Genomic DNA, 18381 nt, shown 5'->3' with positions numbered 1-18381 from the left:
ATAGTCAGTATTCTGCATTTCTGAGTTGATCTAATGGACAGAAAGGGATTTGGGAGGGATAAAAGGTAATATTTTCAGTTGTGACTTAGGGCCAAATTTGAAAACGCTCGAGTATCCAGTGCTAAACAAAATAGATATCAAATTCATTTCTCATTCACGTGGACTGCTTTCGGACTTGCTTGTGGTTGTCTAGCAATCTGTATTATTCAATACAGCAAATATGACTCAGTGTTCATAGGAGCCATTGACTGACAAGCCAGGGGCTCCAAGTGCCTAAATATTTTAGTTTGGTTTGGTTTTTTACCCTGATTTTGAGGAGCTAAAGCAGCTTCGTCTGCTCTAAGGAGATTGTGCGCTAAGGCCGGCATTCCAGAAACTGCTTCTGTTCTAAGGAGCATGTATCTGTATTTTGCTTAATCTTCTGCATTGCTGTTCCCATCTTCTGTTTTCTACCTTGCCCCGTGGCCTGTATTGGAGATCTTTTGTTGCAGAAAACTGTTACCGCATTGAGAATAGCGGTACAAGCTCCGCACGCTCAGAAATATCATTATGGAAGCTCCAGAGGAGTTCATGTACTCAGGATTGAGAGAGGAAAAAAAGCGTTGTGAACAATTTTCATTGCAAGTTTCATTATCATGCGTGGTAGGAAGGCGTTCGTGTGCCCCGTTCGCATGATCTGCTATTAGTGCTAATCATTCCTCTCCCTGAAATCCAACCGTTTGTCAGATGCGCTTATTCACTGCTTGGTTTTTGAAGGTTTTGAGGGTGGTGGAATGGTTTGTCAGTCGTGCTATTCTCTTTTTGTAAGCTTTTCCTACAGAAAAGTTGCCAAATGTTGTAATAGATGAGCGGAAATACAGCAATTTCAGAACGTTAAAATGTACCTTTTCAGTCTTGCAGAATGCCGAGGTGAAATCGTGAACTCCCCAGCGCTGTGGAGCCCAATCACCCAACATTTCTGCCCCTTTCACTTCCATTTTATTCACAACCTCCTCATCATGTCCAGCAGAAGATGGCAATTAAACCTCTGGGATCTGCAGCCAAAAGAGAACTGGCAGCCCTGGGTACCTGGCAGTAATAGGAGCAGGGTTGGTTCTCCTGCCTGTAAACTCACCATGAAGGCCGGATTGTGATACAACTGCCCACGTTGTCCCCGCACCAGCCCCTCTTGAAACCCTGAATAGATGAGTTCAGGCTGTTGTGAATCTTACACAATGGGTAAACACTGCTAAAGACATCTCACCGTTGTTCCTTCCCCAAGATTACATCTTGTCTTGAACGTTAACAGCCGATATAGTCCTTGGTATTTATATTCACTTCTATTCTCGGTTGATTTTACATAATCTCGTGAAGCCTTTTTACTTTTATGTAAAAGGAGATTACTATGGTTAGCGACAACTGACGCCAGCACAGATAAAATGGCTTAAAATAGTTGGTAGAAAGGCCGAGAAAGACGGTAACTTGTCTGGAGCAATAGAGCATGTAGAAAGTTGCTCGGCATTTACATTTTATTTGTAACACGGGTAATCTGAGTTCCTCCCACTCCCCCCAAGTGTTTTGGCTTAAGATCTTGTGATTTGGGATTTTATTTATTATTTTCCTGAGTTTTCCATTGTTTTCAAACACGAAGCAAGAGCCTTTACGCCTTCAAATGTCTTATAGTTGAAAAATAGTTGGCGTATGATACAGTCCCTTCCAATTTCACATGGAGATAGAAATAAGAAGAGGAGTTTTGAATTGTTCATTGAACAGACTCATTTTGCTGTTCCTCCCCACCCTTGTGAAGCAGCTGGAAGACACTGATTAAGCTCTACGGTCACCGCTAAGACCAGAGATGTAAATTGTACGTTCATCCTGAAGAAGCCCTTGGTGATAGCAGCATATTGGCCTCAGAACTGTACATATTCTCCTCTCACGCGCGCTGGTCAGGTTAAATTAGCGCAGCAAAATACGGTCACGCTATGTTTGTATTCCATACATTTGCATGCCTGAGACTCCCTGTTTAAATGATGTGTTATTGGTGATATTTGGGATCAGCAGCTGAATGGCCACGTGGTATTGCAGGATTGACATGAGGAACGAGCAGTGTTACAGACACATATGTACATATTATATATTCTCCGGTATGGGCTTTAGCTTCACGGAAACAAATGGAATTCTCCGTTATTCCATTAGCATCGCTGGGAGAATTGCCACGACCGTTTGATGGGGTTAGAGCGTGTCTCCGTCAAACGGAGATGAATCCGGCTCTTCTGAGATCCCCAGCTGAACGTGCTGCCCACAACAGCACATGAAATGTGTCTCGAGTCGTGGATTTTCAGGGCTGTTTCACAGGTGACTTCTTGGCTACAAGAGGAAAGAAGGGAAGTGCCTCTAGGTTTATATTTCATAATACTCTTCACAATTTTGATATGAAAACTCCCCGCTGTTGCATCCGTACGAGGGCCAGAGTAAAGCGGATTTGGTGATGATTCTCATGTTTGCATGTTGTTTTTTTTTTGTTGCCATGGGGCTGACTTGATAAATTGGAGTCAGGCCAGAAGGTGCTTGTGTCATGACAGGGTTTGTAGCGCTGAGGGATGTATTTATGTCGTGCAATGTAAAGCATTTGTCATTTTGCAGTTCTCCCTCGCGGTGCGTGCCAACCTGCCTGCTGCAGCGCGTGGAATTAATGTGTGCCCCACTTAAATGCTTTACAGTCTAGTAATTGTCACTGGTAACACAATGTTGTTTTTAAGTTATTATTATGCAGGCAGAAGCCCATATGTCATACAAAAATTGATACGCTGCATTATGTATACTACTGCCAAATTAACTCGGTGTAGTATTTGTCTTGTTAAGAACCAGCTATTGTGTTGTGTCATAAACAAATGCGTCTCCTCAATTTTCCTTATTCAAGAGAGAAAAATCCCCACCACCCTCCTGCAGGAGCTGAGGTCGGATTGAATTGCAAACAAATAGCTGGACTTTAATTATTAGCGTTCATCCAGAACATCGTAGAGTAGGTCCTAATAATTAGAAGAGCATGAATTAAAAATTAATAAAAGGAAATACGCAAGGACATGTTAGGCTTTTTTTTTTCCATGCAATTAATAAATCTACTTTGAATAATTGGGAAGTGGAGAGTAATTAGCTGAGCCAGGTAGCTGGCTTTGGAGGCAGTTTGCACACAGGCTGCGCCTGGTTCCTTTGAGGCTTGTTCTCCGTGTGTAAACAGGTTCAAGAGGGCGATTTATTGTTGAGTCATGTACTGTTTCATTCTATTCTTCCTTTTGTGTCTGTTGGCTGTTCTCTTTGAATGAGTATTCAGTTCTGAGAAAGCAGAGATCTCGCTGACGACGCTGGGTAATGGCTGTTTTGGTGTAGGAGCCGGATCCAAAGCTCAGTGAATGTCCAACAGACCAGGACAAACGGAGAATCGGGCCTTGAACATTTGAATTCCAGGCCAATTCCTCCTCTCGGTGCCTTTTCTGTTCTTCCCGGAACTAAGGTGCTTTCTTCATCCTCACCATTCCCAATCACCTGAGTTAGACACAGATAATTTACGGGTCCGGTTCCATTGCAGCACTTTTTCTCGCAGTGAGGTGGAGAGCAGGAGCAATAGGTTGTAGTGAGACCTGAACCAGGGAGACACTTTACAGGCCTCACGTGGCTCTTTTTCATTAACTTCGCTCATTTACAGTGAGGCTTTTATGTGTTTCTTCTTGGTGATAATACTGAAAACGGTGGAGTAAAAGAGTCCAGTGTTTAATCAGGAGAGCAGCTCATTCTAACCCACTGAAAGATTTAAGGCTGAAGGCAAATTCCTGCTTTTGCTCACTTAAAGAACGCGACAACAGCACCGATCTAAAGAAGGCTGAACACGTCAGGCTTGGACTAACAAATGTCTGCTCTGAAACAGGTTTTACCCCACCAGATGGGGGTGGGACGGCACCAGATGAGCAGTCGGTCGCAGAACAGAATATACTTTCCACGTGGAAACATGGAGTGCAGTTATGAATCACCTGCAAACCCCCAGTTACCAAATTTCCTTCCCGTCTAGTGACTTTTCTTCATTTATCCATTTATCTAGAAAATATGTAACCGCAATACATAACCAAATACATAACCAGTGACCATGATACGCACGGCAGCGGTGATTTCCAGAGGTTCATAGTGCTCCGTGCCCAAAATTCCAGATTGCAGGTGTAATTAGATATAATTACACTGTTTCAAGAGAGGGATGTTAAAGAGTTCTTCAGCTGATCAAAGATGATGACTTTTAAGATTAAACTCTGACTTTTTACATTATATCTGTGAGACATTTTAATAACATATTCATTTTCTCTTTTATGTTTCCATATAATTTTACACACCTGCAATGGCGTGTGTATTCTAGCCATAGTGCAGCCTCTCTGATATTAACAGCACCTGACGGCTCTTGTGACGGTGAACAGAACCAGTTACTCAAAGCAACAGCCACCTGTGGATTAACAAAGCGAATGGGGCAGTTGATGTTGCTTTGCAGCCAAATTAACCTCACCTGGCGCGTGTGGTTTAGCGGTTAGAGCAGAGGAACCTCTGTTTTCGTTGCAGGCTCTGCCGAGCAGCGCTGAGATTTTACACAAAGGCTTGGAACTCTCTGCTCCAGCTCTCCTGCGGCCGGCAATGGTGAGTGGGCATCTCAACAATTCAGCCTTATTACTAATGAATGTGCAAAGTGTTTCTTACTTCGGGTACAGAACGGAGTTCTTTTGCAGCTTTGTTGTCTTGGAAGAGTTTTGGAGCTTACGGCTTCGTTTGGTACCTCTAAGGAGATTTTCCTTCCTTAGCTGAAATGTTACATCATCCCGATGGGTTATTGTGGAATTGATGCAAATAATGGGATGGGCTTCAGTTTGAACAAAGATGATGCTTTCAGAACATAGTTTGGACACAGTGTATATTTGATGAAAGTTTTGATTGCTAAAGAATCGGTGATGTTGTTCAGTGAAAGATGCGATTTTAAATGCGGTTTTCTTTACGCTGAGCCAATTAAACTATAGCTGTTGTATTCCTTCATTTACAACAGATATTCAGCAATGGAGTATACAAACCAAAACTGTAGCAGTAATTAAATGATGTTTGCTTTGTCTTTAAAACATACACTCGAATGGAAAGCAGTTTGAGATCTGTTGTGTGCACCTTGCAAAATGGGAAACGGTCTTTCTGTACCCATCGTGTACGGTACAGAACTGAAGCAGATCCCTTCCTTGGACTGAGATACTCAATTAAGGCCTTTGTAAACATGCTGATGAGTACGCTAATTGGTTTGTAAGATGTGGACGAGGGCCAACTGTTGTGTCGTGTCCCCAGGACAAGATGGTTTGGGCTTCTGAGACTCTTCCCTTTGCATCTCGTAGGGGCCCGGAAAGCAAATCACCTTCGGAAAGAATTGGGAGTGTCGGCAACTCTGAAGTTTTTGTATAGGATCTACTCTTTCAATCTACATAGTTAGACGTGGAAAAACATTTCCTACTGAATGTTCAGAGGCTTTTTTCCTTCTGATTCAGAAGAGCGTGGCCCTAGAGATGTAGCTTTTGATTACAAATGAGTTTTGCTCAGCACGGTGGCACTCGGTGTTCAGAAGGCTCGTTGTTATTGCCTTTGGCCTTCTTGGGGAGTTGCTGGTTGTTTTGGTGTGAAGGGTTCTGGCAATTTGTTTGTATCTCCAGTTGCTGGGTTTTTTTAAATGAAACAAAAATGGAATCTTTGCCACATCACACCTTTTGGCTGTGGAACTGTAGTGAGACGAGCGGTGTTGTTCATAATTAATGTATTGAGAAGCGCAACATGAAGTGGCTTGTCTGTGATTGTTCATTAAGTCGCTGGCAAAAGCTTGGAATAAAATCAGGAGATCTTGAGTTTGCATCCCTTGCCTTTCCAACAGCTCGCTCTTTTTCTTTCTTTCTTTATTCGTAAAGGTTTCCCTTCCCAGCATCTCTGAAAATCGCTTCACTTGCCATTTAGTAGTATTGACATTGCGGCTGTTGCTGGCACCTGAGTAACTCAGGTAGCACACGTGTGAGCAAATGTTTGCACACTCGAGGAGTTAAATCTGCATAAGCTCCCGGTGGGGATCATAGATGGGCTGTTTCTTGTGTTGATGAGGTTCTCCCCTTCATTTCAAATGACAGGCAAGTGCGGTCTTAAACCATTTCATTTCCAGTTCAGGGAAATGCTTTTGTTCTAGCAATGAACAAATTGGAAACTCTTTTGGCAGCTCACATATCTTCATGTGCCAAGAATTGTTTCCCTAGAATATACTTTTAACGCTCACTGGATTGATTTGGAGATACAAGTGGAATAGTGTGGGACAGAAAGTGTCTCCCCTGCATTTGGGAGCAGTTTAAAAAGTGCCTTGAGATGTACTGAGCTGTATTAGAGTTCAGGTATTCTTGTCACTTTTCTTGGCTTATCAAGTAGCTAAAAGACTGATGTTAATAGCTTTAATTGCACTGCAAACCGTAAATCTCCCAACAAGTGAAGCGCTTTGAATGCCGCAGTTGTCTCACTTTGAACTGCCTTGGCTTCCCCGCCATGCTTTTAAAAACAAAATGACTCTTTCTCAGTACTTGCTCCTGAATGTGTTTGTATATCTATACACACAGTCTACACGCATTTGTAAATCCTATATTTCCATTGGCTGTAATGTGGCAAAAAGGAAACTTGGCGTCACTAGAAGTCGCAGATCAATAGATTCGATCAATAGCGATAATTATTGAAATCATAAGAATGGCGAATAACTCTGGGCTGTAAACACTTTGGAAGTGAGATCTTGGGAGCTTTTCCTGTATTGAAAAAGCCAGAAACCTGAGTCGAATTATCATCATTATTATGAAGTTTAGACTCTGTAACATAGATAATTTTCTTCACCTGTGCTAATGGTGGCTTTGTACATGGGTTATAGCGATTTAATCTATTTTCTGTGCGTAAAGATAGGGTAGATACAAACATCTGAAAGGGCTTAGGGTGCACATCCAATGGTTCCCTGCTCTGTGTGACGGAGACATTGAAACTACAGCTGCACTGGAGCAGTGTCGCACCCCTGGGAGAGAAAACCTTCCTTCTGTGAGATACGCAGCCCAGGCTCTGCCATCTGACAGCGTTTGAGCGGTAAAATCGGACCATCTTTTTGTTGTTTCTTACGCAGGTGTTGTGCTTTGAGATCAGAAACTAAATAGTGCCAAATTTTAATGTTGTATGGTGCCCAATGTGGGGCTCAACAATGTTAAAACTGGTGCTGGGGGCAGACACGTTCCGTTCAGGTCAGTGCCGTGCCTGGAAAGAGCTTGCAGCTCCGCATTATTAGTGGTATTCTGCTGGCTTGCTAATTCATCTTTGGGTTTATGTTTAGCTGCAGCATTTCTTTTCATAGTCAGATTGTGAAGTTCTGAGCAGCGCGGCTTTGAAAAGGAGGCGGAAGGAAGAAAAAGCAGGGCAAAAATAGCAATTTCCCTCTGTCCTTTTCCAGCTGACTGCTTGCAAGTGGTCCCAAGGCATCAATTAATTCTGGAACAACGTTCTCCACATGGCCAATGATCCACCACATGGATTCGGTTCCTCGGGTGCCAACGGCAGAGTTGGGAGCATTAGGATGATGGATTTGTCTCCATCTTGAAGGGCTTCCATTTGAAAGTCACAGCTTGTTGTGAAGGAACTCTTAACCCTCTTAGCTCCTGGAATAAGCACCAAAAAGGTGCTAAACCTGCAGAAATCTGCACCTAGGTGCAAATAAAAAATGGCAAGTTTGATTTGGTAGGAGTTCTAGAAAGGAAGAAGACAACAAAGGAGAATTTGCATGAGCCACCTTAGTGTTTGTGTTTGTTTCCACTTTGGCCCCGTTTAGAACTGACACAGAGAACTAGTTAATGGCAGAGGATTAAAATAAAAACCATACAGTCGTATTCTGTGGTATAAAATAATTTGGATAATGTTCACCTCCATCCCTGGGAAACTGATGGAACGACTTCTGATGGCACCAAGGAGGTGCCATCTCAAGGTATATCAGGGATAAGAGGGTCATTAGGGGCAGTCGACATGGCTTCACCAAGGGGAAGTCGTGCTTGACCAACCTCATTGACTTTTTTCTCCCTCTCTACTCTGCCCTGGGGAGACCACACCTGGAATCTTGTGTCCAGTTGTGGCCCCTCAGTTCCAGCAGGACAGGGAACTGCTGCAGAGAGTCCAGCGCAGGGCAACAAAGATGCTGCAGGGAGTGGAGCATCTCCCGGGTGAGGAAAGGCTGAGGGAGCTGGGGCTCTGGAGCTGGACAAGAGGACACTGAGGGGGGACTCATTCATGTTTCCAGATATCTAAAGGGGCAGTGTCAGGAGGATGGAGCCAGGCTCTTCTCGGTGACAACCAGTGATAGGACAAGGGGCAATGGGTTCAAACTGGAACACAAGAGGTTCCACTTAAATTGAGAAGAAACTTGTTCCCAGTGAGGGTGTCAGAGCCTGGCCCAGGCTGCCCAGGGAGGTTGTGGAGTCTCCTTCTGTGCAGACATTCCAACCCGCCTGGACACCTTCCTGTGTAACCTCATCTGGGTGTTCCTGCTCCATGGGGGGATTGCACTGGGTGAGCTTTCCAGGGCCCTTCCAACCCCTGACATTCTGGGATGGTATAACAGCCCAAGCTTTAAATTCCGTATCACATTAAGGCAGTGCTGCCTATGTGAATGCCTGGTGTTCTGTTGGAAATAAATATGTTTAGTGGTTTCTTATTTTTCTCTCCTTCACTTATGCTTTCAGTGGTGCATGTGCGCAGAGTTGACAATTGCAGTGGTTAAATATGAAACACGTGCTGCTTTTCCCCTGCAGATCATGGTCTTGCGTGCACTGTATCGGTTTATTGAGTGTCCTAGAATATTTTACGGATTCCAGCTGATTGTTCTCATTATCCATTGTGTGCCATTGAAGAAGAAAGCAGTTTTATTAATTTAAAAGTCTAACACATTGAAAAGCACAAACAAAAAGTGATGCGTGATTTTACTGTCCCTCCAGTTGTGCAGCAAAACCCTTTGCAGCTCCGTTTATTTCTTAAAAATCAAAATGAATGATGTGTTTGAATACCAGATGGGGATATAAAGTATACTATTCATTAGAGATGTCAGTATTAATTGAATAGTATGAATGATTAATAATCGTCCAGCTTTGAAAATTAGAATTCCAGTTTCAGGTCATTGATTTTGGTTTGGGTTTTTTTTTAAATACCTACGTTGAATCAGTTAAAATTAACATTGTCATTATCAGCTTCTGGCTATTAGAGCTGATGGTAATGCTTGTTTTTTATATTCCTCCACAATACTTGAGGCATAGTTGCTGTCTAGACACGATCATTTTCTATTCAATCCCAAATTGTTCGCAGTGTGGTTTCTGGTGGTAGAAACACCATGAAATGAAACAGCGATCCGTGCAATCTCAGGCAGAGGAGAATCCACTTAGAACAGCAAACACGGTTCAGCTTTTCCTCTAAATTAAATTTGGTGCATTAGTTATTTATGACCAGATAGCAACAAGATGTCCAACATCGTCAGGATACAAGGCATTCGCCTTCTTTCCCTTTTTATGGGGCAAAAGACAATACAAAGAAAAGATCTCAGCAACGTGTTGTGACTGCGTCCCGTGCTGATGGATACAACCTTGGTCTGCCTGAGCTCAGCTTTAGTTTGGTTTCTTGATTCTCTGCAGATGTTCGTGTCTCTTTTCTCCTTCAGGCCTCATCCCAGCCAGTGGAAAAGGGAGTGGAAAAGCAGACTTGGAGGAGTTTAAGACACTTGGCTTCAACATAGAGCTCAGTGCGATAATGTTCACCCCATGGTCTTTATCAAGGGTACAGTCCAGACGTTGAGACGGCATTGAGACTTTGGAAAGGACAAGCAGGAGTAAGCGTCTGCTGGCTTTTGGAACAGAAATTAGTCTTAAAACCTATTAAAAAGACAGAAATAAATTGATCAGATTTATGTAAATAGCGAATAGATCGGAATTTGGGCATCTCTATGAAGGTAGAAGCAGGAAAACAAGCAGAGCTCCATTTCAGGTAGATTGAACGTGCCTGTGGACAAGTGAATTTTGAATAGCGAAACTTCCCCCGACAGCTCATGGGAAATATGAATCTATTAGGCAGGATTCAAGCGTTGAATTTTTAATGCACTTTTAGTGATTAAAGTGCTCTTTTTCTCCACTGCATGAAAGAGATCACGGTGGCTTTAAAGACCAGTTTAAAGTCATAACAACAATGGAGAATTCGTAATTGCAGTGGATTTCTCTCTGGGAGTGAAGGGCTGTGTCTCTTTGCATCCAAGCGTCGTGTTTAGTGCATTAGAGACAAAAGAAAATGGCTCATTTTGAGAGGACCCAATGAGCCAGATCCGCTTGAAAAAGGATCTTAGGACTTTGTTGTTTCTCATAACAAGTTATTGGGCACCGTTCTCTTCCTCTGGTGAAGGGAAGAGTCTTGAAGAACCTTGGGACCTTCAGAGTCCAACTTGAACAAACATTGCAAATTATCTTAAAGATGGTTTTGGTTGTTTTTCCAATGAATTTCAGCTATTAAAGCAACTAAAAGAATGGTGCATATGGATGAGTAGATGTGATATGTGTATGTGCTTGCTGCCGATCTCTGAGATTCTCACAGCGGGTTATATTGGAAGATGATTTCAGTTAATTGTTAACGTAGCTCAGCTTCTAGAGATGGTTTTCCAAAACAAAGCAACAGGAAAGGTGAAAACTGGTGTTTGAAAGTGGCTTTGGCACATAACATCTGCTCTCACTGAGGTTTATCCTCTGGACTGGCAACTGGGAAGCGTCTCAAAATGAAACTTCAGCTCTTTGTTTGGAAATGTTAGAACGGGTAGCGGTTTCATTCACTTTCTTCGTTACCGAGGGATTTCCTTTCAGAAAATCGACCAAGTCAATCTTGGCTCTTTGATCCCATTTTTCTCTTCTTTGTGCCTCCTGTCTCATATTTCCCCAGCTGGCATTTTTGGAGTATCTCTTGCTGCCCTCTCCTCTCCATCCCCGCACCGTCTGATCCCCTATGTCGCTGATCCTTTTCCATCACCCAGCTGTGGGTAATTTGCGGCGATCAGCAGCTGCACAGCAGTCAGCTGTTGGGCTGCTTTGCTGGAGAAGTCCCCGGGTTAATAGACAATTGCTACTCAAGTATTTAGTAGAGCACAGAAAAACATCCTTCTCCCAGCGATGCCAATCTCAAGGCTGTAATAATTAGGAGTTATTATTGGATTGACTGAAAAACAGTGAGTTGAAAAAAGATATTCTACGGGTGTATTTTGTTTCTGTTTCTCACAGTTGCAAAGCACTGTGTTAATAAAATACGACTCCAGGATGAGCTTAATGATACGTGTTGAAGGAAACTCTGGATTCTTACTCCACGAAAGGCTTAAAATTAGGAGTATAGTTGCTTTATTGCTTAGATTTTCAGTGAATAGATGAAATCTGCTTTCCGGTTATGCCTTAGGACTAAGTTAACCTCCTAAACTAGAGATGTAAGTGAAATAAATGCGAGTCCTACCCCTGTCAGTGTCACCTGCTCCTCTTGGCTCTGTGATTCTGACCTGACCAGTCCCTGTCCAAAGCTGTATTGTTCCTTTTGGCCTGAGGCTGAGTAGTAACATGCTGCCAATACACACATTTTATTGTGTGGATGCTCCAGAGCGAGGGAGCCGGTATTCAGAATGACACTTGGAAGCATTTATCTGTAAGGAGCCGAGCGAGCTAATTGTTTTGCTGAAGAAAGTAAAGCTTGAATTCTCTGCAGTTCATTCCTTCGGCCTTTCCAAGGCGACAGATGAGGGAAACCGGACAGGCACGGAAATAATTGGCGTTGAGTTTTGCCTGATCACCCAATGGAAGCAAAGCAAAGCTCTTTCTGTCTGTAAATAACGTGTTGAAGGTTCTGGTGGAAGGATAAGGTATTTTTAATATGTGTAGGATCAGTGAATTATAAAAATACGTGAATCTACAGAAAATAAAGAGGCTTTAATGTTTGATATTGCCCTGTCAGAGCAGTGGCTGTTGAGATGTTCCCAGTATGTATGCATAGAATCGTAGAATGTCCGGGGTTGGAAGGGACCTGGAAAGCTCATCCAGTGCAATCCCCCCATGGAGCAGGAACACCCAGATGAGGTTACACAGGAAGGTGTCCAGGCGGGTTGGAATGTCTGCAGAGAAGGAGACTCCACAACCCCCTGGGCAGCCTGGGCCAGGCTCTGACACCCTCACCGGGAACAAGTTTCTTCTCCAATTTAAGTGGAACCTCCTGTGTTCCAGTTTGAACCCATTGCCCCTTGTCCTATCACTGGTTGTCACCGAGAAGAGCCTGGCTCCATCCTCCTGACACTCCCCCTTTAGATATCTGTAACCATGAATGAGTCCCCCCTCAGTGTCCTCTTGTCCAGCTCCAGAGCCCCAGCTCCCTCAACCTTTTCTCACCCGGGAGATGCTCCACTCCCTTCAGCATCTTTGTTGCCCTGCGCTGGACTCTCTGCAGCAGTTCCCTGTCCTGCTGGAACTGAGGGGCCACAACTGGACACAAGATTCCAGGTGTGGTCTCCCCAGGGCAGAGCAGAGGGGCAGGAGAACCTCTCTGACCTACTGACCACCCCCTTCTAACCCACCCCAGGTCCCATTGGCTTCCTGGCCACAAGGGCCCAGTGCTGGCTCATGGTCACCCTGCTGTCCACCAGGATCCTGACAGCTCCCTGTTTTTCTGAAGGCACCGACAGTCTGCAGGCATCTAGTTTTTAAATCTTTATCTCTGGGATAGGTATTTGGAGTGTCCCGTCATACATAGATGAGAGAATTTTCTGTGTATTTAATACCGTTATAGTCTAGCAGAAAATCTTTCTTACGGTGCACGAGATGCCGTGTTGTATCTCCGCTAAAGCAGCTGTTCTTCACTCCAACAGCGGCAGAACCTTCATTGCTCTCAGTCAACTGCTCTTCAGTATTATTTAGTATTATATTACGGTTGGAGTTGATGATCTGAAGGGTCTCTCCCAACCACAATGACTCTGTGATTCTCCGATGACGCCGTCTCGCTCTGTAGTGTTACAACGGCACAGGAAAAGGTTGGGAGCGAGGACTATGAAGTGGTTTTCTACTCCTTGTTGTTTCTGTTTGTAGTAGTCCCCTCCATTAATCCCCACTGGAGAGAAAACACACTTGTCATAATGATCTTGAAGAGCAGCGCAATCTCCTCCACTCTCTTTTTTTTTCAGTTTTATAGACTTAGTTTAGAGCAACTCCACATTACTTGAGCTCATAATGGATTTGAATGATAAAGTAGCTCCGATAGCTCCATTAAAACAGAAGAAGCTGAGAACTGTATTATTTGCTGCTAGACTACAATTTGTACAAGAAGCCCTAGATAACCTATTCACCTTCCCCCACAGAGCTGTAATCCACGGCTTTGACCATATGGAGCTGGTTTGCACACAGAGTCAATGTAAATAAAGCTTTTCAGTGCCTTTCATATCCGAGCTATTTACGCCTCTCTCTCAGCAAGCCCTTCCATTCTCTCCCAGACATAGTTAGCATAAAAGAGCAACCTACTGGTTAGAACGCATTGAGAGTCAAAGGGAAAACAACCAAGGCAAAACCAAACCCCCCAACTTTGATTTCTTGTTCCCTGACTTCAGAAGATCACCGTAACCTTTCATCCTACCGTTATCATTCCTTATTATTTAGGAAACAGTAGAAGGATGCAGGCAGGCAAAGCCCGCAGTCCAGCACTGGCGTGGACTTCCAAAATTGCATTAGTGAATATTTGCGAAAGCTGATTTTAAGCATTTAGACATACACACACGCATCCGCAAACGTGTGTGTTCTAAAATTGGATGAGGTTAATCCTACCCTTGAAATCAATTGCTAACAGTCTGAGCCTTGCACACTGCTTTGAAATGAGAAATTCAAGTGTTCTTGCATGTGAAGGAATGTTTGTTTGAACAAATTAGCCTTATTTTTAACTGAAAAAATCCCTACCGTCCCCATTTAATGGAATTTGCTGCTCAGCTGGGTTGTTATAAGACAGGGTTCTAAAACCTTGAATAATTCCTACAGCATGTTGAGAATCCTTTGCAATTTCTTCCCTATTATGAAGTTGCCATGTGTATTAAATAGTACTATATATATATACAAGTATATTCATTAAAGATTTGTTTTGCTGAAAAGAAATTATCAATCCCCATTCTGTCAAAGCATATGAACATTTACATAAAAATACAATAAGGAAAATACCCGAGTGTAGCAACACAAAACACTGATGTGCTGTAAAAAGAGGCCGTTTGGAAACTGCTTTTTTCCCCGTGCAGAAATGAATTCTTCAGTCTGACCAGTGTAGGAATTTCCTTGGGTGGTGGGTACAGTAAAAGTGCTATAGGCAAATGGACAAAATAACGCCCAGGGATTTGCTGAACACGTGCAGTTTAGCACAACTCTGAAATTTCATCCAGCACTTTGTTTCATGGGCGGAAAAAAGCGGCGTGAGTTCGCGATGAGAAGCGATGTCACATTTAATCCTGCAAGAGGTAGTAAATACCTAAACCCAAACGAGCCCATATTCACGTGGCAGCTTTAAAATCCAACAGCCGCTCCTGATTTTCATTGGACTTGTACTTCTGGCAGTTTGAAGTTTCTGGAGGAGCATCAAAGTTAAACACAGAAACCTACAGCTTGATTAAGCACATGAAAACCTGCTCGTAAATGAGGATTCGAGTTTTCCTTGTGAGTCCTTTTCTTTCATTTCTTTTTGTTGCACTTCGACAGGAAACTCTTTTACCCAGTAACTGTAACCTGTGGATGATCATAAGAAAAGCAACGAGCTACTTCAAACCTCTCTGTCAGAGGGTGAACTTATGTGTCTGTTGAGGACAAATATCACCCTAGACATCTTTGTCAAGCAAAATTAGTTAAGATCCTCAAACCAGGATAATCTCCACAGGTGTAATGAGGTCTCAGGGAGCTGGATCTCTTCTACGCTTTGGATGTGATGACAGGTACAGAGAATAAAAGACACCTTAGTGAACTAAAGGGTTTCCCATGGATGTATCTGAGCTATACAGTTACAATTAAATTGCCTGCCCCTAATGACCCTCTTATCCCTGATATGCCTTGAGATGGCACCAAGGAGAGGTCATTCCATCAGTTTCCCAGGGATGGAGGTGCGGCTGACCGGTCTAGAGTTACCCGGGTCCTCCTTCTTGCTCTTTGTGAAGACCAGGGTGACATTTGCTTTCCTCCAGTCCTCAGGCACCTCTCCATTGGAAAAGATCAAGAAACTTCAAAGGGAGTCCAGATACAGAGGGTCAGATTCACCAGCAGAGGTTCGAGTGAGTCTCTAAGCTCTCAGAGCAGCAGATTCACTGCTGGGCTTGTGTCTATCAACATGTAGAATTAAGCATATTATTAATGATATTAGAGGAATGCTGAGGTGTCCTGATGTTAAGGCAGAGCTGCTTAATGAGAATGCAGTTGCTGCTCCGAACAGACGAGTCAGAGAGGAGAACGGTACAGACGGCTGAAGGGATAGATCTCACACGAAATAAGTGGCAAGGCCAGGCTTAACATTTTAATTAGCTGCCCAGTCCCTTGTCTCCATTCCTGCAGCAAGCTCCTGTGTGTCGTGTGCGCTGGAGCGTGGCTGGAAGGGCACGGACTGAACTCCTGCTCAAAGTCAGAGCCCAGACGCGAGGAGCTCCCGCCACACACCTGCAAACGTGCTCCCCGGCTTTCAGGACCATTTGTGGCCTTTGGTGTGAAGTTGCTGTCCCTTTGCTGTCACCCGCCCCCCGTCCAGCACCCGTGCTGGCTCCTTTGTCTATATTTGTGGTGTTGCAGGACCGTCCCTCGGTTGCGGTGAATCCATTCCGCTCTCTTTTCATCGCGGTGAAGGTCAGCGACGTGCACAAGAAGAACGTTCCTGGATGTATTTGTGTGCTGGTTTGACTGAAAACGGGTTCATTTTCTCCGTGCAGTTAGAAACCTTTATTTCCATAGCTAGCACAGCCATTATTTGGACTTAGTTTGAGACCAAGCAGATAACACCCCAGCACAGAGTTAATGTTTTTAATCGCACTGTTCAGAGAGCCAAGGACACTGATGAATTGCCTTGAGCATCTTTTATTTCTATTTTATATCTATATTTACTAGTAGTGTAATAGTGTTCTGTTATTTTATTAAACTGTGTCGATCAATCCAAGTTTCTCCCTTCCCTTTTGATTCTCTCCCGCGTTGGGCTGAGCGAGCGCCCGTGTGGTTGTATCACAGCTCGGGTTAAACCACGACAACTTGTTAACGCTTGGCCAGAGTTTCCAAGAGCTGCGATTGTGAGCGGGATATGGTGGTTTTAATCAAAAGCACTCAGCACCAAGCATGAAACCCCAGAATACTTTTGTGGGAGCTGCGGGGTCTGAAAAGCCCCAGTAGGTGTCTAAAGGAGACAGCGAGCGGGCGCGGAGCTCGTCTCAAATCTGGGCCGTAATGAGCGTGATTCACACGCACCATCGGCTACAAAAGCAGCTGGTCCCTTCATTTCTGCTAAGCAGAAAGGAAGATATTCCTCTTGATGGCTCCTTCCATAGCGACGCGTGTTGCTATTATTTCTAGAGCTGTCTAAGTGGGAGGTTTTAGGAGAGCGGAGAGGGAGGGCAGTGCTACAAGCAATAGCTTTTATCTTTGCTAATAGTAATCTAATGGACAGAAGAGTGGGCCTGTAATTGGATTTTGCTTCAGACGGTGATTAGGAAGATTGCTCTGCGAACTGGATGGAAACTGCCAGTGAGAGTTACACGCAGCTTTCTGCGATACCGAACAAAATAAAGCTCTGATTATCGCATGGATCTGAATTTCAGTAGCGAAGGGTAAAGGGAAACACTTCAACTCTTCCCAAGTTGAAGCACAGAGGAGCAGATGGAGGCCTTACAGTAAGATATGTGTGTAAGCAGCGAGTTGTAGCTCAGTTTATCCTCCAGTACATGCTCTGTAGTGACCGTTTTGCACAGAACAGCAGTGTTTACTGGAGAAAAGGTGCAAACACCATACGATTTTCATTAAAACCCATGTGTAGGTAGCACCAGGCTCTCCTGTCTTTTAGAAACATCTCATTGAGTGCGCTTGGGGACCTCTGGAGAGCATCTCTGTTTCAGTTTATGCCCTTTGCCTCTTGTTCGTTCAGACCGTGACTTTGTCTTCACCAAACCCCCTCTGTCCAGCAGCCCATCGGATGAACCCACACGCCGATGGGGTCTCCGAGCAGGGCAGTCCCAGCTCATCGTCCTCTCATACAGCAGGTTTTCCAGTCCCTTCATCATTTTAGTCTCACCTCTGCCAAACAGAAGGAAAACGCTTTGTGGAACGCAGCCCCGAATGCTGTTGGGTCTGGCTTTAATCACCTCCCTGCAAAACGTCTCAGACAGCGGAGTCTCACAAGGTCACCTGCAATAAATCAGTCATGATTCGCAGCAGATCTGATTAATTATCGCTCAAGGTCACACAGATAAATTCCGCTGCGTGTCTTGGTTGTTTCTGAAGGTAACGCGTGACTGTTTAAAAGCAACCCTGTGTGTAAACTGCTTTTTTTGTTTGTTTGTGCGTGTTGCATAATTAATAGATCCCAACAGGAAGACTGGAAGTTGATAAACTAGGGAATGAGCAGCAACTGCAGGGCACTCGTTTCCAGAACCTAAAGAAAGGTGTGAGATAATTTGTGATGTAATTTGTGTGTTCCGGTGTGGGGATTAGTTCAGCAATTCAACTATTTGGTTCTGAATTAAAATAAATAATAATAATTAAAAAAAAAGGCAAGAACCCCTGAATTAAGGACTTATAAATCTATAATAGTTTGGTATAAAAGGTATTTGAATCCTTTTCATGTTAACGGCAGCGGCGCAGGATCAATTAATAGAAAATAAGGGCTTTGATTATAACGCTCTGATTCCTTCACACCTAGAATTGTTAATAATACAGACTTTATTTTTAAACCTGTGATTTTCAAAGGAGCCTTAGAGTTGTCAGTCTCAGCTCGATTAAAATTATCCTAACACCTCCTGATTTCTAGCATGCACATCCTTCATTATCTTGATGAATTTAGGACTCACTAACGTGAATTTTAAAGAAGATGAAAGTAATTTCCGGGCTCAGGTGTTTGAAGGATTATAGTTATGTAAGTCTCTGTGCTTTTATAACGGAATAACGTGGAAATACCTGCGAACATAAGGGCCGATGGGAGCTAAATCCAAGTTTTGGACAGACTGAAACCAACCTAAATCTCCTGCGTCTTAGGTGGGTGAAGGAGCGACGGAGCCGCTTGGCTCATCCAAATGCCATTTCAACGCCATTTACA

The 18381-nt window shown here is 43.7% G+C and overlaps 1 protein-coding gene across 1 annotated transcript in view; it reads left to right on the top strand.

Annotated features, from left to right (window-relative positions):
- The window catches only part of LRRTM4 (leucine rich repeat transmembrane neuronal 4), a gene marked incomplete at both ends in the record, with an annotated part of 150760 nt that overhangs the window by 97998 nt on the left and 34381 nt on the right, over positions 1 to 18381 (top strand). The window contains one exon of the mRNA XM_080360265.1: positions 4576 to 4650. Coding sequence (XP_080216391.1) covers positions 4576 to 4650 — 75 coding nt within the window. The remainder of the gene's footprint in view (positions 1 to 4575; positions 4651 to 18381) is intronic.

This window comes from Nesoenas mayeri, assembly GCF_963082525.1.
Source record: "Nesoenas mayeri genome assembly, chromosome: 27".
In the NCBI taxonomy this organism is placed as follows: Eukaryota; Metazoa; Chordata; class Aves; order Columbiformes; family Columbidae; genus Nesoenas; species Nesoenas mayeri.
This window is presented reverse-complemented; position numbering and strand designations above follow the sequence as displayed.